A 24,114-nucleotide genomic window follows, 5' to 3' on the forward strand; every position below is an offset into this window, starting at 1 on the left:
TTAACCTCAATCCTAGGTTTTTGTTGTCCCAGGCAGCTCAGCTAACAGCTGATGTAAAAAAAAAAAAAATGGATATCGTCCTGCCATAATGGGTTGCCATGGGAAACAGGTGGAAGGCCTGAGGCTACCTCAGCTTTCGGTCTCCTTACTCAGCTGCTCTGCCCCCTGCGGGGTGTGAGAGCTAAACATAAAGCAGCCAGAGAGCAGGCAGAATCCAAATGACCACCCAGTCTGAGCACTGAAGTGATGGGACTGAAATAGTTCTGTAGTGCCCTTGCCCCTATCCCATCCCAGGGGCTGAGTGGGGGAGAGAGAAGGCCGAAAGGTAAACAGAAAGCTGGTGGATGCATGGGATTGAAGGACATAAAGGTAGATGTGGGAGGACCCAGAGGGACACTGGTAATCACAAAGGTCTAGAAGACAAAGGAGGAGTCTGGGTACCTGGGATTACTCACTAGAGAATAGAGGACATTCAGTAGGGTGGCAAAATCTCCAAACCTGCCTCATGTCCAACAGAGCTGAGAAGAATGCTAGAGCCTCCTCCCTCCCGCCCAGATGAAAAGAAAGGAGGAAATGTTCCCCACTGGAGAGAGAATAGGGGAGATGCCCCATATCTGTCCAATCTCTAACGGAGAGTGATGCCTCCTGAACATGCTGCTGGAAGACCAGGCCTTCTGCCCTTCCTTGAAGACATGGGGGTATGAGGCTACTCAGCCTTCTCCCTCACAAAGGCTACTGCACATAAAGGAAGGGAGCTTATTTGGAGATAGAGGAGTTGGGCAAAGCCTCCACAGCTTCAGATAAACATCCAAACTTGCAGATGCATAATGCTGAGGCTTCAGTCATTGAAAGTGTTATAGTAAAGCCAACCTGGGATCCACCATAATTCATATAATTTGCAGCAGCTGGCAGCCCAACCAAACTCCTGGCTTTTTGAAGAATTGTTTCTGGGCTGGAGGAAAGAATTGTTAGGAACTCGGCACAGCCTCAGCAGTAGCCTCAGCACATAAATGTTTCTTTGGCAGGATACTGCACTCCAGTTAATTGCATACTTTTGTCTGAAACTAGCCCATCATGAGCCCAATATGTTCCTGAACTTGCTGAAATAAACAATGTGCATGCCTCCCTCTGGAGCATAGTCAGTAGGGACTGACTGCCGACAGTGCATATGATCGACCAGATATTGGGGAGCGTAGCAAGGCGCAACTCACCGATGTGATGCTTCCCGCTGGTCATCCTGGGAATTTGCTCTCCAGCCTCCGGAGCACCCTCTGTACGCTGGTGTCCCACTTGCCTCAGGCTCCTGTGTCCCTCCCAGTGCCCCTTCCCTCGGGGTTCTGCCCTCTGCGGTCTCCCCGCCCTGGGGAATCGCCACCCTCTATCCCCACCTTGCCTCAACGGCTATTGCCAGTCCTCATCTAGCCCCCGCACACTGGGGCAGACTGCAGTCTGTACCACTCATCATCAGCAAGGAGGGTTTGGACCTGCTGCCTTTGCCTAACCTTGGGCTGCCCCTCTGCAACCCAGTACCTGCTTTAGGCCTTCAGCAAGGCCTGCAGGCTGGAGGTTTTCCAGCCTGGAGCTCCCCAGCTCCTCTGGCCTTTCCCCAGCCCTGCTTCACTCTACGTACCCTGGTGAGCTCCCAAGCAGCCAGGCCCATCTCTCTCCACAGCTAGAGAGAAACTGCCTGAGCTCCTGACTCACAGCCTTTTATAAGGCCAGCTGTGGCTGCCTTCCCCCTCAGCCTAGCCTTTGGCTTTCAGCCCCAGACCTCTCCCAGGGCTGGCTGCAACCCTTTCAGGCCCAGAGCAGGTGACCATCCTGCTACAGGGAGCTTTGGATTAAAAAAAAACAATGCATGGTTTACAGATGTCTATAGAAGGAGTTTGTCATTGTTGACAGATGTATTCTTCTTTGGGGTGTGCTCATGTCGATTCCATTCTAGGTGTGTGTGTACACCCACGTGCACAGCTGGAGATTTTTGCCTTAGCAGTATCCATAGAGTCGACTGTGGTGCCCTCTTGAGTGCCGCACTCATGTGTTGGTATATTAGACGCTGCCAACACTCTCAGTTTCTTCTTACTGCCTGTGACTGTTGGTTGGAGCACCTTGTCTTGCATTGCAAGAGCATTAGCGGTTCTTCGCAGCCACTGTCGTCTTTGTATATAGTTTGTAGGTACTTAGTTAGCCATTAAGTTAAGAGTTAGGTTAGTTGGTCGTTAGAGTCCTGGCTGGGACTTCGCCCTGGAGCGAGGCATGCCCCACTCTCCCGGCTTCAAACCATGCTCGTCATGCAGCAGGCCGATGCCTATTAGTGACCCCCATGACAGCTGTTTGAAGTGCTTGGGGGAGTACCATAGAAAGGACAAGTGCAGAATCTATAAGAACTTTCACCCTACAACCCAAAAGGAGCGAGATATCCGCTTGAGGGCCCTCATTGGAGCCCTCCCACTCAGACCCCACACCGAGCACCTCAGCATTGGTGCAGAGCTCGCTGTCAGCACTGGGCTCTGCCTGGCACCATTCCCCCTCACTGGTGCCTAAGAAGCAGCAAAAGAAGAGCCCCAGCACCAGAAGGCGATGTACCTGCCCTGGGACTTCACAGGGGTACTGCTGAGGTCAGACCCCCCCAGCCCAGCCAGGGATCTGACTCCAGGGAGCAGCAGGGGACCCCAGCTCCTCCTAGGGCCCTTGTTGCTCAAAGCGGCCCCGGCAGCTAAAGAACAAGCAGGCCAACCAGCACCACAGACACCGTGCCAGGTGCCAGACTCAGCTTAAGGGCCCAATACCTAAAAGCAAGCCAGTCATAGGACTGCTCCATAGCGCAGTGGAGCATCCTTGGTTCCCAGACTGCAGGTGTAGATCCCCATCTCTGTGGTCTAGTACCCCGGCACCACGTCTCCGATCAGAAGACCCAGGTCCCCACCGCCACGCTCTCCCCCTACAAAACATGGGACACCACAGTTGAGGCACCAGTCCCCGTACCACCAGTACTGGCGAGCTTCCCACCAAAGATCGCCACAGCTCAGGTCACCCTCATCCAGATGGACTTCCAGACATCAGACCTCTCCGAGGCGGTCCTGTTGCAGCACCGGTCTTCATTCCCCCGGTACCGCTCGTCCGGCAGGCACCAATGCTCACCTCACTGGTCGCCGACCAGGGTCAGTCGGCAAACTCAGGCCTCGACAGCTCCACCTTGGGCCCCGGAAGGGCAATGGTCAGAGTTGGATCAGGAGTTCAGCCCCTCGCTAAGGAGGGGTGATTCACCGCCGACCCATGAAACTGGCACAGCACCTGTAGCAACAGCATGGCAGCAGGGACGGGGCCCGCTCAGTGGCCGTATTGGACCCCGGGGGCATGCCCATAATGCCAGTCCCATATTCCCACCAGTCCTCCCTCGCTGCCTTAGACTAACCGCCGCCGGCACCGGAGTCAGAACACGGTACCAAATCAGATATGGGGGCAGCGCAGGAGCCGTCCCCGGAGAAGGAACGGGAACCCGCCCCTCCCTAGGTGGTGCAGTTGTCGTCATCGTCTCCAGACAAACGGGTGGCGGGTAATTCCCAAACGGGCAACCCCCCCCAACGACTTCATGGAGCACCAGGCCCTTCTTAAAAGGGTGGCTGCCAACTTGAACTTAAAAATTGAGGAGGTCACGGAGGAGTCCGATGACCTCTTCAACATTATTTCCTCCTCCACCCCAGCCCAGGTCATGCTACCCGGCCACCCAGGGGTCCTTAAGCTTGCCAAATTGCTGTGGCAGACCCCCCTCTTAGATTTCACCTATTTCTAAGAAGGCGGAAAAGAAGTACTACATCCCTGCAAAAGGGTAAGTATATCTGTGAACCCAGCCTCCAGCGGCATTACTGGTCATGTCCCCTGTTAATAAAAGGGACAGGCCGGGGCAAGTCAGTGGCATGCTGAAAAACAAAGAGGCCAAGAGACTGGACTTATTTGGCACAAAGATTTATTTTATTTATTTCAGCTCAGACCTGCACTATGTTTCAATAATTTCTCATTTAAGATGGGGGGGGGGGGGGGAAGACCATAGTTCTCCTCAGTACCCCCCTGAATGAGAATATACCTACCACAGGGGAGAGAGACACTAAGGCATTGATGGGTCTTAGGGCTTATTAATGCACAGGTTTCCAAATGTTTCTCTTTGCAAACCTCGCCATGAGTGGATAAGACTATTCTAGAGAATTTTCATGGGTGCAGTAATAAGGTATTTAGGGATTTGTTCCATTTGATAAGGATAGACCTTCTATGGGTACATTTTCAAAAATGGAATCCCCAGGGAATGCCTGTCCAGATGCTTGTTTGGTCACAATATTTGCACACACAAATACATACACAAATGGTTATCTGAGCAGATGATTAGCCATTTGCATGCACAAGCATTTGAAGTAGTGCAGTTGTGGAGGGGTTCACTTTTGCACATGGACCAGGTCTTCTGCCTTTTGAAAATTTGATCCTGTTTTCTAAAGGCCAGATTCTTACTCAGGTAAATCTTCCATTGACCTCAGGGAGAGTTTTACCTGAATAAAGATCTCAGGATATTGGGCCATAGCTGGTAATTTCCCATTGGAGGGAGTGTTAAATACAGGCATTCTAGCAGCTGTGGGGTAGTTCAGAATGCACAGTGCTAGTGTCCCATGGTGTTCTGACTCAATCCCTGCAATGGTATGGTCATAAAAGACACACTAATTTCCCCTTTTGAAAGCTCTGTGTTTGTAAGAGATGATGTAACAGAAAACGACTGTCTAGGCAATGCTGTGATATTATTCCCTGCTTCTGTAAGTGGTACTGTAAGGAAACGTATAAAAACATGCCACACCCCATTAATCTAAAGAGCCTGCTTGTTGTTTTGAGAGGTAATAAGAGTTAAATTTAATTATTTTACAGCAGAAATAGGTAGGGTTTGAGCCTTCGAGCAAAACTATGTGTGTGCGCGTTCATGCACCTGAGCCTTTCTGGACTATTTGTTTTTAAATATTTAGTTTTATTGTACACAAAATAGCATTTAAAGGCCCTCTTCCTAAAGAGGCAGCTGCCTGCTACAGAATAGCTTCCGCACAAATGGCTAACACCATCAAACCTAATGGGCGGGGGGGGGGAAGACTGTAGTATTGACAGTGTTCTAAAGCAATGGTCCAAACCACTACAGTAACATTAGTGTGAATTGTAGTGCTTTGAGGCACTACTGCAGAATGGTGAGAAGAGTGTGTTGGTAAAATGCTGACTAAAGCAACACTCTCTTGTCTCGCAAGCAATATGGCTGAATTACAGTGCAAGACTTGAGTTGATCACTGGAAAGAATGAATCATTTAACTGCTGCATTAACATGTGTCTGTGGTGCCCATACAATAAAAAAAAAATTAGCATGTTGCGGATTGCATGCCTACAATGGAACTAGCATATGAAAGATTTGCAGGGTAAATTACTATTGCCATACAGTAGGTCAGTGAGACTGGACAACAATTGCTATATTCAGCTCACTGCAAATATCCGCTTTGCCTTTTCATATCTTCAGTTTTCCTGAGGCTAAAGTTCTTTTCAAGGACAAAACTACATAGTTTAGGTCTGTCAGAAGGTTGTGCCATTTTAAAAGTCGTATATGCAAGGAAGGGGAAAAATTGTGTTTGTGTTGGCTTTTGTGGTGACTTGTGGATGAAAAGATCTATAGAAGCCATTAGTTGAAATGTATGTCAGAGGAAAACATAATGGTGGTGGCCCTATTAAATTATTTTGAATCCATTCTTCTATTGATGTGACAGTGTAGTGGGGAGGGGGTGGGGAGAAATTTGCACTGAATACTCCCACAGACAGTCATTTGCATTTGTGCACAGCAAAGTCATCTCTGAACAGAAGCAGATCATGTAAGACTAGTGAGAACTTGGGGTCAAATTTTCTTTTTCTGACTCTGTACTGTCATTATTAAGGACAAGATCTCTTAACTTTTAGCTGAAATAAAAAACTCCCTACAACTTCAAAATGAGATCTAGACCAGTCAGATTATCAAAGACTTTTTTTTTTTTTTTTTTTTTTTAGTAGGAAGAGCTGCGTTTGTATGCTCAGGTTCTCAAGTACTAGAAGGCACAACAACACTTCTTTAATAAAGGGTGTTTCTAATTCTTATGTTCAAAGACACCCAAACCAGTATGTGTGGTGCATACACATGTAAACCAAACAAACAGTTTTACAGTGAAAACATTTGTATTTAGGATTTCAGCCTTGCATATAAATGCACGACTAATTTACTCGTTGACTAGAACTACTTATTTTACTCTCACTACATTTTTATTTTTAAAAAATCTTCCATTTTCCACTGAAATATAGAATGCCAATGGGCTTGAACTCATGATTGATCACAAATAAGAGTCACTAATGGTTTGATAGAGCATGAGATTTGAGTTACTGCCATCTCCAAGTTTACCACAGTGACCACTGTAGCTCTGGTGAAAACTATTAACCGTATTCTGATTAACCACAAATTCCATAAGAACTCAGCATGGTTCCAAAAATACATTTCTGCCAAAACTAATTGATGGTGTCCTATTTTCTAAGTGATAGTATCTTTAAGCATAATATAAATATTAATAAAATTCTGACCTCTATAGACTGATCTAGTTATAGTACCTGATGATTAAGACTATGATTTTGTCACAGAGGTCATGGTAGTCATGGAGTCTGTGACCTCCAAAGACCTCCATGACTTCAGCCTGCAGTGGCTGGGAGCTGCAGGGTCCCCCGCCGCCGCCCCTCCTGAGCTCCAAGCCACTGCAGGCAGTGGGGGTACCCCACAGCTCCCAGACACTGCAGGGGCCCCTCTGGAGCAGCGGGGGTACCCTGGGGCTCCAGGGTGCTGTGGCCAGCGGGGGCTCCCAGAGCTCCAAGCCACTGGGGAACCCCACAACTCTAAGCTGCAGGCACCAGGAGACCCTGGAGCTCTGAGCCCCATGGGCAGTAGGGTCCCCAAGCTCCAAGCCAGGGCCTCACAGCTGCCGCAGGAGGTGTGGGAACCCCACAGCTCCCCATTTTATCACAGATATTTTTAGTAAAAGTCACGGACAGGTCCCGGGCTTCCATGAATTTTTCATCATTGCCTGTGACCTTTCTATGACTTTTTTATTAAAAATATATCCATGACAAGATCTTAGTCTTACTGATGATACACTCCATGAAATAGCCATTTGAGAACTTGCCTTCAAAAATGTGAGGTAGAATTCCCATTTTAATGTGGGGAAAAAGCATGGCAGACCAATGAGAACAGTGTATAAACAAATACTTCAGACCACATATCATCATTAAATACTTTAAATGCCAAATATGTAGGTCTAGATCTTCAGCCCCACTTCATCTGCCTTTTGCTTACTATGGTGGAGCAAAGCCACCCTAAAGCCAACCTAACCAGCCCCTTGAAAATTCCCATGCAGTGCAAATCCTCAGGTGGTGTAGAGCTGCGGTAGCAAATTCTATGCAACTCACCCTATGGCCTCAGTGCAGGTGATGTGTCATTGGGAGAGCCGTGAGTGGCTGAGCCCCTCCATGCTCCAGTGATATCCAGCTACTGGAATGAACATTTGAGGGCTGTGTGTTGGCACTGTAAGCTACAACAGACTGCTCTAACTTGTGCTGGGTGTCTGGACATAGGTAGATTGGCTACAGGATCTAGGGGGTTACAAAGGTGGCATATAGTCATTTTTGCACATGTCCATCCTCTGGTCTTGCACTGAGTACAACCAGAGTGGAGGATTTCCCACATCGGGTCTCTGCCATGGTACCCGGGTAAAGTATAACATGGCAGGTATGCACAAAACCTATGGACTTCCAAATATATGCACAGCATAGCTATGTGGTGAAAAAGTGTCACTACTGGGTGTACAACCAGAACTTTACAGTTTCAAAAGTAACTGAGCAACACCATTATGATGCTATTTAATCCTCTCATGCCTAACCAGGGCCTCCCTGGACAATGGAACCAAACTCTGCAGCAGCAGCTACTTAGTTCTGTGGATTTATCATAAATAAATTTTTAAAAAAAGAAACAGAACCATGGTAAGACTGGTTTGCTGCTGCCTAAAGTCAGGAAACAAGATTGTGATTTAGTGTGAAAAATTATCTAAGACAATATTGTGGTGACACATACTTTTTTTGGATAACATAACCCTGTTAGCACAAAGGGCTCCAGGGCAATATGCTGGGAAGGAATAAGAGGAGGAAGCCAGAATGCCTTTGAAATTTTGCTGTTAAATTTAATTTTAAAAGGTGGAAGATAATATATGAATAAACTGTTCATTTTTTTTGTAAAAAACACTCTGGAATGTCTCTTGTTACAATGTGAAAATACATCCTTTTTATGCTGGGGAGAAGGAGAGGGAAGCACGGCAGCTACTTTTCAGTAATAAAGGAAGAAAGGCTGCTGGCAGAAGAAACCCTGAAAGGATTCTGTCTTCTGACCAGGGGGATTGTAGACTATACTAATATTACTCCTATGTTTTGTGTCCTACAACCCTATGCTTATTTGAACGCCAGAACTGCATAGAACCATTTTAGTCCAGATGTCAGTTTTGTCCTCCATTTGTCTTGCTATGATTCTGTATAAATTTGATTTTTGGGGGCAGTTTTATTTGCTTTAACTCTTTTTTTTTTTTTTTTTTCTCTCTCTCTCTTTAAGGTCAACTCAAATCAAAACATACTCGTGGGATAATGCCCAGGTTATTTTGGTCGGTAATAAATGTGACATGGAGGACGAGCGGGTAATCTCCACTGAGAGAGGCAAACATTTAGCAGAGCAACTTGGTAAGAAGAGAAATGATAAGCAGGTTTTGTGATTGATTGTAACATTGCACTGAGTACTATCACTAATTGCTGCAAGAGTTTTAACGAAAAGTTCATCCACCTGCCAGTATAAAGAAATCTATCAATAGCAAGTGATATGCAGCACCTGCCTTCTACTTTTGCTGGCTGAGATGTGAGCTATTTGTGCTGGAATCATTAGGACTGTAATGTCAGTAGAATGGGGTACACAGTTAATGCTACATCCTGTGGTGGGTTTATTCAGAGCTGTGACAGGATACTGCTACCCGTACAGTTTCCTGAAGGAGCCCTTGAGTTAGTTTAGAGTAGAGACTTGTTTGGTATAGCATCATAGTCAGTTCGTTCTTCTATCCCTTAGATAGAGAGTATGGTAAGGGTTACTAAATACAGAAAACAACATTATTACACACACACTCAAACTAGGAAATAAAGTAAATAAAAAAACTAAGCAGAATCAGTTATGAGAAAACAGTGAGTGATTTAAGAGTAACACAGTAAAATTAGCTTCTCCAGCATGAATTAACTATGAGGCATTCTAACCTTCTAAAGCTCCTACTCTAGGCTTAGGGTAAGGATGGAGGTCTGCCCTTTAGTTCCTTGCTGAATTGTCAGCACAGCAATTGGAGACCACAGACCATGCTACTCACATGTGTATCCCTTTGAAGTTGATGTGCTTCTACCAACCACCTGCATATACTTGCCCAGAACAACACTATAAGGGGCTTGCAAGCCAGCTACCAGCAATTCCTCTAGGTTCAGGGTGTCTGAGTTTGTAATTTTCTTGTCCCTCCCATTAGAGCCCTGCTAATATTTGTTTCATACAGTGATAAGACCCACTTTCCTAAAATCCCATATACATTCTTTAGTAAAAGTGGAAAAACTCACTGCTTAAACTATTCTCTTTTGTGCATATAACCAGTTTAAAAAAAAGTCACATCTTTAGCCACATCAACTGAAACTTTTTTGCAAATTCAGAAAGCTTGGATTATTATTAACATCCAGAAAGGCCTTCAGCTCCCACTGAAATCAGTGGAGTTACTCTACATGTACACTGGTGTAAATGAGGCAGGATCTGTTAGCCAGATTCTGATTTCTAGGTGGTAGTCTTAACCACAGGGTAATTATTATGCAGCTTTGAGCATCTGTCCTTTGTTCTGCCGAACAGTGGAAGTAGCTTTTCTTGTGGTATGAAAGTAGCTTTGTGGTATTTTGACTGAGCCAGAATCAGAAAATATCAGAATCTCACAAGAACCTGATATTAAGAGTTCCTACCCAATTTAGCAGACTCCACAGATCCCAATATTTTGGATAAGTATCCAGATGTTCAGGGGGTTACCAAAATCCAACCCCTAACCCTTTGGAGGTTTACCAGTCACTTCTATAAAGAGATACATTTTTGCTATGCGTTAAAACTCACTGTGGCAGGGCACTTTTTGATTCCTGGTGAACACATGATAAACTTCAGCTCACCTTCTTCCTTTCTTTGCACAAGTGCTTAGGGGAAAGGCTAAGAGCAGCTATTTGGGAAGCAGAGGGAGGAGAGAGTCTTTTTATACCCTTGATCATAGGTCTGGGTCGAATCCCAAGCTGGGGAATCTGTTCACTATTCTGCTTATATTATCTTTCCCTTTTGAAAAGCATTGTGTTGGCTGCAATACTGTTTGCCCTGCTGAGACATTCCATCCAGTTGCACTCACCTTTCTTGTGCCACATCTAGCTGAAGAGAGACATATCCAAAACAGCCATGCAAAGGAGGACTATAAACCAGGCCTTAAAAGATGGCAGAAAGGAACTGTTGCCATCTGGCAGAACAGAATATGCCCCAACAATTGCCCCCAAGTGCTTAGAACGGATTTTTTTTAACTCCTCTGTTTTCAGTAACACAAGTAGTTGCCATAGCAACTACTTTGGGGTGTTACTTTTCCTTACAAAAACACACCCTCATCAACATGACCTATTATTCCCCCTGTGCACACTCTAGCTTCCATTAATATTCACAACGGAACCCCAAAATTACTGCAAAGGAAAATTCCAGAAAAGTTAGATTTGATCTACCCCAAACATTTTCTTTCAACAAAATGAACTTTCCATTTCTATTTTCACTTTTTAATTGTATTTTTTTTAATTTAAAAAATTCAAAATGAAAAAAATTTTTGAAAGGAAAAGTCAAAGCATTTTGTTCCAATAATGTCAAAACCGCTTCTTCCATATTTTTTGAACTCCCCTCCCCTCTCTCCCCCCCCCCCCCCCCCCACCACTACCACCCTTTTTTCTTTGAAACAAAATGTTGGCAGAAACAAAATGTTGGCAAAATCAAAATGATTTTGCAGCGCATTTTAGTTTTGATGGAACTGCATTTTCAAATGGAAAATGATTCCATCAGAAGTTTTCCAACCATCTCTGTCCTTTGGCAACAGTCAACAGAGATGTATGTGAGGCAGAATGTCCCATTTTCTTTATACAGTCTCTTCTTTTTCTTATTTAGCTGCTATTTCATGCTTGTTTAACACGTTAATCTAACAACTTAATTTTTTTGTCGTGCTGACATGAAAAGGAATTAGGTATGCAACCACAGCTTGCTCACTGCAGAACACATAACCTGGCAAAGAAAATATATAAATGTGGCAAATCGGCCAGTAGAGGGAGCCAATTAATGTCATGGTAATATTGATGTGGTGAAAATAGCTATTGAATTCAAACAAGTTAGTTCATATAAAACTCTGCATACAGCAAAAATACTACACATCAATTTATTGTCAGCTTTTTTCAACAAATCTTTTTTTACAGAAAAGAGCTGTTAAACGTAATATTGTGTATGGAATATCAGTGCTTTAAAAACATTCATATTAATCTAAATTCTACATCATTGATGAATGAAAAATCTCATTTAAGCCCCAATCCTGACAACACTTTTGCACATGCTTAAAACATTCTGGGACATGTAAAACATTTTGGAAAATTTTGAAAATTGCATATGCCCCATTGTATATGCAAAAACATATGTATATTCAAATACCTAAATTGGTGACGTAGTTGCTGTAACCATACTTGTCATGTGTCTCCCATTTCAAGGGATAGCTCCCATTTTACACAGGATTGGTGTCCCTTCACTTATTGTTTAAAATTATTTACATCAGAAATCAAGAGTCATGAGCTAAGAGTTATTTACACCAAAAGAATCACACAGCATTTTAAGTGTCCTGCATGATTTTTTGTTTTAGTTGCAGTTTCCCTCATTTGTGGTCTGTGATATACTGTATCCAACAGGTTGAGAGTTGTGACCATTACTATGCACATAAACTAAGTAATTGCACATGCAAATGGCCAATTAAACACACTTATAGCCGTTACAAGCACAGTTACCCAATTAGCATGCACAATCCAGGTAACTGCATATGCAAATTAAGCACACAATTTTGTATGCATTTTTTTGCATAGACAATTATGCAGGTGTCACTTTAAAACTCAGGTTCTCTGTGTATATCATACATAATGTGTGTAATATATTTATTACAAGTGTTGGCAATCTGGGACAGATTGTGCCACTAAGGCCTAGGCCCCCAGGGTTGCTCTGGGAACACAATGCCCCCAAAACTCAGTTGAAGTGTTCACACTGCACCGCCCATTAGGACAGCACTACATATCCTACCCCACATAGTGTCGTTCCCCCACACACACACACACACACACACACACACACTCTCTCTCTCTCTCTCTCTCTCTCTCTCTCTCTCGAAGGGAGTCTGTCTGAAACTTGGTCTCCTGAGGGGTGGGCAGAAGTAGGGTAGAGGCTCTGTATCTAGGATCTGGCACCTTTCAGTGTATTATTGAGCAATTCCCCACCACCTCCTTTCTGTAACCATACCAGAGACAGGCAGTTTGTCCTTGAATTTTTATTAAATCATACATGACTTTCTATGTCTCCCTTGGTTTTGTTCCTCCTCCTTTCCCCCTCCCTTCCTTTGCCCTATTTTTTCTTTCCTACTGTACATTTTGATTTTTCTGCCTCCATCTTTACCCTCCTTCACTGTGTGTGTTCTCCCCTACCTCTGATGTGTACTCTGGAAATCAGTTTTACCATAGGTGAGAATTAAAGGGAGTTTATCTCCTCCAACCCAAAACAAACAGCTTGCTTATTTTGTTTAATTTTGTTCTTGGCTCAAAAATGTGCATGATGGCAGTGCTAAGACATTGCTAGAGAAAGACAGGAATGCCACTAGGGATGATGCGGTGTCTTCAAATGAAATCTCATTTAGAATCCAAATGGGTCCTGAAGCAGAGTTTTAGGCACTACCATATGCTTATGCAGTATGTAGTCCAGCACACTGCCCTGTAACCAGGGTCCCATGTATTCTGCAGTACCTCACTGTCATTTTCCCTAATTAGAGAAAGAGAGGATACTGCAGTGTGTAAATAAGCACACTCATTTTGCTTCGACAGCTGGCTGAGGGGTTTAGTGATGATGCTGGTCTAGTCATGAGTTCTAAGAATACTGATGTAGAGCTGCATTTAACTTCATGTTTAAAAGTTAAATTAATTGGGTTGCACATGAACTCTGTTGTACGCTTATTTTAATGATTAAGTGTTAATATCATGCCTGTGCAAGGAGCCAGATTGCCAGCACTGGAGAGTGCTCCAGTACTCTTTAGTCACACCGTTTAGTCACAACACACAACAGGCCATTGACAGCATGATTAAAAAGCTCCAAAGCACCTATCTACATGATGCTTTTCTGGGGGAGAAAGACTTGCCAGACTGTCATTACTTTTATGGACTCAGAGACCTGTGTTATATGAAAGTCATTTGACGAAAAGCAGAACCTGGGACTTTGTTTGCTGAATGTCTCTGATAAGCAGAGGACACTTTTGTTCAGGCCCTGTCGTGAGGCGTTCTTTAAATGTATTTAAACTTTCCAAAGATAGCCCAAAGCCACAACCAAAATCAGTGAAACCAGAATATCTATGGAAGGCATCTGTGCTGAGAGGGTAGAGAAGGAGGGGTTCACTAGATAGCTGCACCCCAAACCTGTGCATGCTGGTATAACCAAGGGGTCCCCTTTTATTTTTTTGAAAAATTGGCCACCATAAGGGAGGGATTAACATTAACCTGCATTACAATGGCTGCCATGTGAAGGATGCTGCTTACAGCATAGCTGTTCCCTGACTCAATGTCAGTGCAGTCTAATGTATAAGATCAAATGGTATTTTAACTCTTGTCCCTAAATTTATCTAAACCCTTGGATCTGTCCCAGTCTTTAGCATGGTTCAGCTAGCATAGGCCCCATGTATACTACTTAACAGAAGCATGTTGTAATCGGCTCCCTGATCCAGTTGCAGGGTAGATGACCCTTTGAAGGGTGATGATAATCGCTCCACCATTTTAAATGATTCTGTCCCACTGGCTGTAAAGCTTTGTCTGTTGTGCACTGCTTAATAAGAGAGGACGTCTCTCACAGACCCACCTCTCCAATCCCCCGCTACTCCTCAAAATGTTGTTCTGCGGGTCTCCAACAAAGAGCTGTGACAGATCACTGGCTTGTCTTCACTAGAATGCTAGGTTGGAATAGAACACAACCTTGAGAAGTCATTTTAAGAAAACGCCACATCACCACCAGTGTAGACTGGGATGAGCTGTGTTGTTGGTCAACACCACAACACACATCAGCTGGTTGTGGGTAAACACTACTGAAACCATAGAGTTGCTCCTGATGAGCGGATGTGTTAAACACCACTTGCTCCCATCTACACTGACTGCAGAGTTGTGTTCAACATCATGATACTTAGCATGACTCCTTAAGCTCATGTTCTAACCCAATCTTATTGTTAGAGCCCTGCAAATCTGCTTTATATGCCCAGACCATGTTTACGGATCGCTGATTAGATGCAGATACAAATTTTGTATCCATACAGGGCTCTACTTATTTTCTCACAAAGACAAACCCCTAGAGACTGTTCTGCCCCTTTCTATAAACTCTTTGCTTGCCATTTCCTCCCCCCTCCTCCTCCCTTTTTTATTCTTTTGAAAGCACAGGCAAACAAGTTAATGAGCATCCAAACGAGTCTCTGCAAAACCAATAAAGGCAGAAGGAGGAGAAGGCAGCAGCTCATGTTGTTTGTGTCTCTGGGCCAGCATTTGCACGGCTTTACAATCGTGGTAGATCTATGCTTGCCAGGACTCTCACAATGTACTCCCAGCTCCTGAGTCCCAGGCTTTGTAATGAGGATTCCAGCTGCTCATGCCTAATTTTAAATGTAGTGAAACAATAAACATGTTGCTGATTGGAACCAGCAAGGCAGGGAGAGAGATGTACCAGCTCTTCACCCTCTGAAAGTTACAGGAAAGGTGAAGGGTAAAAGGGCCAGTACATTGGACTTTGGGTCCCCAAGGCTGCAAGGTCTGAGGTCCAGTATGTGACTTTCCTTTCTGACCTCCAAAAGTGCTGTGTCATATCAGCTGTGAAGTGGGGAGTTATTTCCTTTCCCACCCTCCTCCCATGGGATTGTATCCAGAGCTGGTTGATGCATTTGTGGAGAGCAATAAGGAAAGAGTGCATGGAGGTTTCCTCTTAAAGAGGAAGAGGGGAGAACCTGAAGCTTGCCCTAGCCAGGGTATAATAAAGTGGGAAGAGAGCTCAGTTCTGCTAGCACGTCTAGTAGTTATCATGCCAGAGCTCTGTCAGTACAAAGCAGCTCATATTACACAGCGCACTGCCCTGGAGCCTGAGTAACAAACATCACACTAGCATGCCCACTTGATGGGGTTGACATGGGTGTGGCACCTTGTGGCAGCTACATGTTTGGCTGCCTTGAAGGGGAACAGGGAGAGTCACCAAGAGGTGTAAGAGAGGCAGCAAAGGGAAAGGAGACGGAGAGAAGTGGAGGAGGGGGACAGAAACAGAGAGAAAATCCTGATGCATCATCCAAACACAACATTCTCACCCAGGTAGCACTTTTGACATTACTGGTTTCCTCAGTTCCTTCAGCTTCTGTTCCATTCCACTTCATGCACCCTGCTTGCTCTCTGGCTTTGTCATGTCGCGCTCTACTCTGCGTTGTGTCCTCCACTTCTACTGCACAGAATATCACAGGTGGTGGGAACAGGGTGTTCTGTGAGCCTCTGCTGTCTTTATAATCACAAGGGAGCTGCCTCACTGCAGACACCTGCTTACACAGAAAAATCCTTTCTCTGTGTTAACAAGCAGCAATGGAAAGATACCAAACAAGGGATCAAAGCAGATAGATCTGAAGTGCAGTGTCTCTGGGCCCACCTAATGAAATATTTCAAGCAGGAATCAGTAGGGGAGGAGAGATCTGTGGCACAGATGTCTGCAAAATATTCATTGTGAAATGAAAAACAAACAGGACTGAGGAGTTTGCACTTCTTGAAACCTTGTGTTAAGGTACCTCCCCACACACTTTTCTAGCAAAAATGGGCCAATTTCCGAATGTAGGTGGGCTCATTTTTTGTATAAAGATGGCATCTGCCTTAAAAATTATGTGAAAATTCACATTTTCAGTGGAAACAAGGCAGCCATTTTGTCTTTGATAGCATTATTGCTGAGTGCAACAGAATATAATTTGGTCCAATTGCTCTGCTCTGTTCTCTCATCCCCAGCTCTGATTTCTTCCCCCCCTTTCTCTCCCCTTTGCTCTGTATCACTCTCTTCCTTCCCATTGCTGCTCCTCTGTTTCAAGGTATTTTATCCACCCACATCATTGCCTCATCTACACTCTACAGCTTATACCCTTCTTTTTTGCTTGTTCTGTATTTCCCTCCCTAATTTTCCTGTCCTACCTCTGACCCACCCAATCACGCTCTTCTTTTCTCTGAACCCCACTCCACCCCCAACTTTCCAGGTGCTTTTAGCTTCATTCTCCCAAATTCTGTCCTTTCCCAACCATTCATGTTCCAGTCCTTTTTCCTCTCCTCCTCCTCCTCTTGCTTATTCACCACACACCAACTCCCCTCCCTTTCATCAGCCCCTCTTGTTCTGCCTGAAGTACATGGACATAGGGAAAGGAGCAGCTAACAAAAGAACGCTTTTGTGGTATGATAAGCAGAGCATGAGGCACCCCTCTGACTGGTATTCAGCTTTCAGCTTTGCCTGTTTGGTTCATGGGAAAAGGAGCAGAAAGGTGGATTGAGAGCAACACAAGCCGTGCTCCCACACTACCCAAGGGATCAAGGGAGGTGGCAGAGATGGTTTTTGGGTGGACAAGACTGCTTACGTGCCTCCCAAAAAAGTAATGGTATGCTGCTTTTCTATACCACTGCAGTCTTATTTACACCAATGTAAATATGGAATAACTCCCCTGAAATCATTGGAGTGGTTCCTGATTTTATCAGAATCTGGCCTCCAAACAGACCAGCCTATTTGGAATGGCTTCCTCCTTCTAACTTCCTGCAAAGCAGACAGTAGTAACTGTGCAAAGATTAATTATTTTAATGGGTTCCCAGTGGCCCAATGCTCAGGAGTGCCCAGGGTTGCACTGCAAACCTTGCAGCTAAGTTCCAGCACATAGTACTGAAACTGTAGAGGATCTTCTTTTCCACCCACTCCCCAACTGAGCTGAACAGTCATCCACTGCTTGAGACTGCCAGAGAACATTGAAAGCTTCCAGCAAGTGAGGAAATATACTGTGATTTTTGGGGTTCAGCTCAGACCACTAAGGGGTTGTGTCACCACCTGCCCTGCAACTCGGGGGCCTTCAGTACTCTGCTGTGGTGGTTCACAGCCCTGACGCCAACAGCCAGCCTACAAATATGTAGGTCACATCCTGGCTTCCACTGCCCAGTTACTCTTCGTAGGGTGACTCCGACACCCTCCCAGTCCTGAATTCTCCCCAAACCATTTGCCCTGGAGTGTTCAACCCTCTCCTGGAACATTTACAGAGTTTATTAAATGTGTTGCTCTTTTGAAAAGACAATACAGTGCAGCCTGTTATCTGGCTTCAGTGCATCCTTCCCTTGAATCAGTGCACTGGGTTGGTTCAGATACAAAGTACAACAAATAGATTTAATCAAAAGAGATATCTAGGGCCCTACCAAATTCACGGTCCATTTTGGTAAGTTTCACAGTAATAGGATTTTAAAAATCTTAAATTTCATGGTTTCAGATATTTAAATCTAAAATTTCACAGTGTTGTAACTAGGGGGGTGGGTCTCGACCTAAAATGGGGTTGTGGGGGAGGTTTGCAAGGCTATCGTGAGGGTTGTGGTATTGCCACCCTTACTTCTGTGCTGCTGCCTTCAGAGCTGGGCAGCCAGAGGGCAACTGCTTGCCCACCAGCAGCGCAGAAGTAAGGTGGCAATACCAGACCATGCCACCCTCATTTCTACACTGTGGCTGGTGGCGATGCTGCCTTTAGAGCTGGGTTCCAGACAGCAGCCACAGAACTTCCTGCAGCCGGGGGAGGTTCCCGGAGGTGGGTATGACCTGGCCCCAGGAGTGGGGAAGGGGTGGAATGGGGGCAGGGCGAGGTTAGTGCAGGGGTGGGAAGAGGCGGGGTGGGGGCGGGGCCGGGGCAGAAAGAGGTCGGGCACCCACCGGGCAGAGGGGAAGTTGGCACCTATGAGCTAAGTAATTGTTTGGAGATCAGAAATTAAATAAGCTCCTAAGGCATGATTTATTTATACAGTGCCTTTTGTTATGGTCTTGATGCTTTCAAGAAAGAAGGGAAAATACTTAAATCTATGCATGAAGGTTTAGCCACACATCTCTCATTGATATTATGGAAGTTGTATCGCTAGATTCCAGTGCACTACACTGTACCCCTCAGTTTACATAACCTACACTATTAACAAACATAACACTGGGTCACATATCTAACCTCACTCCTAGAGATTTAAATAATTTAGGCTTTAGTGACATCTCTCTCAGTACTAGGCACCTTATATGCATTTAAAATATTAAGAATATTCATCATAGATCGTTCTTACAGTAATTACTGAACTACCATTAAAATATCATACATTTGCCAAGTAATCCTTAATACATTATGTCCCAATATATTTCAGCACATCCACCCATCGCCTTTCCATATGCCTGGGGACAATCTTGGGCTTGGCAGTGTACCCTAAAGTTAACCAATCTGGGCCAAGCAGACCAGGGATAGAGTGAATTCTAAAGTCAAGGGGTCTTCACGGTGGACAGCCTGCCATCAGTTCCCTGTCATCTAACCTAGGAAGTGTCAGCCCAAACAACTCTGCTGATCTCAACAGTGGCAGTACCACAGATAGGCTTTGTCTCCACTACAGAATTGTATCATGTTAGTACATGGTCTGTTTCTGGATGCCCAGGTGACAGTAGTATTCAAACAGGCTTTTTTTATCTGCACTTGGCTAGAAGAGCACGACATTTTCTTTTGATAATAGACCCTGACCCAGTTCTTCACACAATGCCTTTGACACCTTGAGACAAGACTAATTATAACATGCTCTAACTCCTGCAGAGCACAGTGCCATTCATAAATATGTTCGAACAGATTGCAATGGTATGAGTATTAAATGGAGGCCTTTTGTCACTACAAAATGTTCCTGTGTTAGAACCCAAGTGTGAGTAGTACAGTTAACTAAATATGATACAGACCATGACTTTGCAGTCTGTAGACGAGGACATATTGTGTCCAGCATTGTGTCAGCTAGTCCTGGTTAAATTTTAGTTCCAATAGATGTAGCCAGTGTAGCGGGGAGCAGAATGTATTGAAGACATTCTAAACTTCCTAATGTAATGCATTAGCTGAATCAACAACCATGGTTGCCATGGTTAAGTCTTGAAAGACAGGTTGAAGGAAATGCTGTTTCACTACATTGTTATTTAATTAAGATCTTTTCCTTGCTTATTTTCTCTCTTTTACTGTCTTAAAGTTGTCTTGGTTTAATAGACTTGCTGGGAGTCAGCTGTCTTAGATCAGTGGTTTTCAACCTTTTTTCATTTGTGGACCCCTAAAAAATTTCAAATAGAGGTGCAGACCCCTTTGGAAATTCAACCTGTGGTCCACGGACCCCCTACCATAGAAGTCTTAGGCTGAAAACTGACTGAACAGAATTCACCTATAAATGTTGCATGTGCTCAGCACGACATTTGATGCAGCATGAGAAAGGGTCTTCTATGGTAATAACAGCACATCCAGGTTTTGACCTGTAGGTGGAGGTATTTGCATACTTTTGATTGATCAGAAAAACAATGCTTTTTCTGGGATTTGAAACTTCTATTTTTGTAGTCACCTTCTGCAGAACCCTTAGACATAGTCTGCAGATTACCAATGGTCCGCACACCACAAGTTGAAAACCACTCTCTTAGATCAATGAGCCACAGCACTAATGCAATCGTAGTGCTGATGCTAAGTAACTTGCTACAAACCCTTTACTTCCTTGAACATAATCCACAGCATCCAATGCTGATTTTGCAAACAAGCTTTTTTTTACCATTATCATGACATCTTCAGCTGTGCTCAGTATCCTAAAATATACAGTTGCAGCCAGTGCCGGCTCCAGCTTTTTTGCCGCCCCAAGCGGCAAAGAAAAAAAAAGAAGCAGGACCTGCCGCCAAATTGCCGCTGAAGAGGGAGAGAGGGAGTGAAGAATCCGTCGCCAAATTGCCGCCGAAGACGTGGACGTGCTGCCCCAATCACGGACAGAGTGCCGCCCCTTTCTGTTGGCCGGCCCAGGCACCTGCTTCCTTCGCTGGTGCCTGGAGCCGGCCCTGGCTGCAGCTACTTTTCGTGGTCAATAGAGCATAAGAGACAGCAGATGTTTACTTCCTGTCAAATAAGGCCCTGTGCTGGTTGCTTTTATAAATGGAAAAGTCTATGTTGAGAGTTTCTTACTTATGTTAAATATTTGAAAAACTGTGCAGTGAACCTTGAGCTCAGCCATGCCTGTTAGTTGCTAACAAAATCCCAGTCCCATTAAGGTTTCCTAATTCTGTTGTATTAATCAGCCTGGCAGTAAGTGGACATCTGTTAAACAGAATTTCAGATGCACACAGGCCTCCCCCAAACTGCTTGGATTGCCTTGTAAAAGGATCTGCTAGCAAGGTTGAAAAGAGAACCAGCTTCAGCTGCCAGAATCCAGAGGAAATAAAACAGCAGATTCTGCAACCTGGAAAGCAGGCAAACATGCAGACAAGGGGCTAAAATGAATAGCACTGAGTTGGGAAGACAGAATAAATATCAACACACTCAAGATTGGTAAAAGGAGCAGGAAAGCCGAAGTTGAGGTGACCATATTTGTATATAGATCCAGGAAATGAAAAGCTGTTCACCATGAATGGGAGGAAAACACTGATGGTGGCAAGGTGCTTTTATAAAAAGAAAAACCAAGAATAATATCAGTGAAGCACTGTCTGAAATCTGCCTGTTCCTATTTATTAATTATTTTTAACTGACTGTAAAGGCAGTCTCAGGGCATGGAACAACTTGTTGTCCAATGTCAATATTTTAAGATTCTCATGCTCCTTTAAACTGTTTATCACCTTTAGCTCCCCTTTTGCCTCAGGCAAAAGCCTAAGTAAAGAGATGGTCTTGGGCTGCAGCTTGAGCTCTGGGACCATCACACCTCACAGGGTCCTAGAGCCTACACTCCAGCCTGAGCCTGAACGTCTACACCACAGTTAAACAGCCCTTTAACCTGAGCCCTGTGAGCCCAAGTCAGCTGGCACAGGGCAGCCCTGGGTGTCTCGCTGCAGTGTAGACACCCTTTGTGACCCAGAGGTTAACATCAGGCTTGGGATCTGATAATCCAGCAGGCGAAGTGAACTACAAAGCCAAGGCCCACCACAGGAAACATCCTAACTCCAGCCTCAGGTACTCAAATCTAGGGACCATCTGTAAACATGGGCCGTTTGATCTTAGCTGTGTGGTAGTCCATAGAGAGGGGCAGATTCTCCAGTAGCCAGAATCCAAACCAGATTGCTTGTTGTACAAAGACAAACACCATAATTGCATCCCGAAGCAAATGAATATGTTCTCTGTGGCTCACATACCAACCAACTGACCTTCAAAGCTAGCCCCACATAGAACACCTTGCATAATCCAGGCTTTAGGTACCAAAAGCATGGAGAACAGTAGCTGTGTCTGCAAAGAAGAAATGGTCACCATCATCTTACCAGATCCAGATGAGGGGAAAAAGGGACTTTTGTCTACTGAGGAAACCTGAAAATCAAAATTCCAACTGGGAATTCAAAAGCAACCCTAAATTATGAACTTCTTTAAGAAATGTGCAGATAACAGCCCCTTTAGATTCTTACAGCAGCATCACCTCTGTCTTTGACATAGTTGCGGGGGGGGGGAATGGTTCACAAATCTAAGCCTTGAAAATAATACACTGGCCATTGACATGATTAGTAAGAATGATTTGCTGAGCACTGACATTGTATTTAGTGTCATATAAAACCTGGTCTCTCCACTGACAATCTTATAGTCTAAGAAAGCAGATGATACAAATGTTCATAAGTGTTTTATATGAATTAATTGTTGTGTATCATGGTAATGCTTAGAAGCCTCAACTAGGTCAGGGCCCCATTGTGCTACGCACTGTCCAAACAGATGAAATAGCCGTCCTTGTCCCAAAGCGCTTAGGACAAAATCCAGTCCTGGGCAAATTTCTGATTTTATTTGCACCGTTATAAAACTGGAGTACGTTCAGTGAAGGCAGTAGAATTACTCTAGATTTACAGTACTGTACAGGAGGGAAGAATTTGTCCCAGCAATTCCAGACTAACTGTACAATCAGTCAGTGGAAAATATAGACTCATCTTACCCTTATAGACAGCCTGGATCCTCCATTGTTGTACAGTAAGTAGCAGTGATATTGCCTGCCTAGCATATGCTGGGACATCACTCCAGGCTAAAGATGACTGTCCACAGCAAGTCTGCACTGGCACTTAGCCCTATAAAAAGAAGAACAGGTAAGCTCTAAATTACTAATTGGCCTGAATGTGCGTAGTATCCTGTTTAGTTGGTGTATTCAACAAGTTATTAGAGTTGCTGCTTTAAATGTAACCTTTTATATATAAAAAAAAAAGACTAACTCCCTGATTAGAAAATACACTATATATGAAACAAATCTGTCTACTTACACTGCCCCAGAGCAGTGTAAGGGCAACAAAGAACATGAACATAAATATTTCAAAACATAACGATGAATGTTGTTTTACATTTTCTTCCAGAACTCCAAATACTTTCCCTTCGGTAGCTGTTAACCTTGATACTAGTTAAGAGTAAAATGACAGACATTTTGTTATTGGGTTCCTAACAGTAAAACACAGAGATAGGTGTATGTCATTAACCAAAGTGAATCAAAAAGACAAAGAATGCTTTGTGAATGCCAATTAACTTTTATAATATTACCAGTGAATTTAGTTGTTTTGTGAACCACTTCATTCCAGTTCACGAATTGGAAAGGGGGAAATCAGTGAAAGAAAGGCTGGTGAATTGATGAAGGGCAGTCAGGTGACTAGTGTCATAGCTGTGGGGGTAAGCTGGAGCAGAGGGGAAAAGTGGGAAGGGAGGAGAGAGGTCAGGCAGGTGAGAGAATGGGACAATCCAGCAGATGGTGTGAACCCAGTGAGGTGTCAGGCTGACCAGCAGGTTACTTCCAGCTACGCTGGGAACCAGCCAGCTGGAGAGGGCCTTGGAGGTAAAGATGACCAAGAGGAACGTGCTCATGAGAGCTGGCTGTATTAAAGAATTTCAGTGTAAGCACTCTGCCTCATGGATCATAGTGCTACTTTAGTTGTTGCACAATGGGATGAGAGGGTTACAGTACCCACCCACAATTTTTGAAGGAAAACAACTTACATTTAGAAATATTTTTGCTTCAAAACTTGTTTTCCATCCCCAGATTACATAACAAATTGGTAAAAGCCTTTCTTGATTTGTTTTCTTTCTTCTTGGTTCCTTCCGATTTCAGTCATCTGTTCTGGCATCAGCAGTAGCGGCCCAACTGCAGTGCCCGTTACCAGTGGAGCAATGCTTATGGGAACATAGTAATTAGAGCTGGAAAAAGACCAACAGAGTAACTGAGTTATTCCCCTCACAAGAGCCAGATGTAGTTCCATGATATGGGGCATTATTAAAATGATACTGCTCTCAATTTTAGCATAGCACAAAATAAACTATGATTAAATCATCTTTGAATATGATTTATGGAAGAGATCAGATTGGGTTAAATGACTATTTCAACTACTTTGGTGTAAATCAAATGACTTTTATGTAGTTACTCTGGATTGACACCCATGCAACAGTGGTCAAAATTTAGCTCATACTCTTGATAATATCACTATTTTGCATG

At 44.2% G+C, this 24,114-nt stretch overlaps 1 protein-coding gene across 2 annotated transcripts in view; it reads left to right on the forward strand.

Annotated features, from left to right (window-relative positions):
* The window catches only part of RAB3C (RAB3C, member RAS oncogene family), a 200,540-nt gene that overhangs the window by 168,258 nt on the left and 8,168 nt on the right, over window positions 1–24,114 (forward strand). For both annotated transcript variants that reach the window (XM_074952574.1, XM_074952573.1), the window contains exon 4: window positions 8,678–8,802. In XM_074952574.1, the coding sequence (XP_074808675.1) occupies window positions 8,678–8,802 (125 nt within the window). The remainder of the gene's footprint in view (window positions 1–8,677; window positions 8,803–24,114) is intronic.

Source organism: Natator depressus, chromosome 5 (assembly GCF_965152275.1).
Source record: "Natator depressus isolate rNatDep1 chromosome 5, rNatDep2.hap1, whole genome shotgun sequence".
NCBI lineage: Eukaryota > Metazoa > Chordata > Testudines > Cheloniidae > Natator > Natator depressus.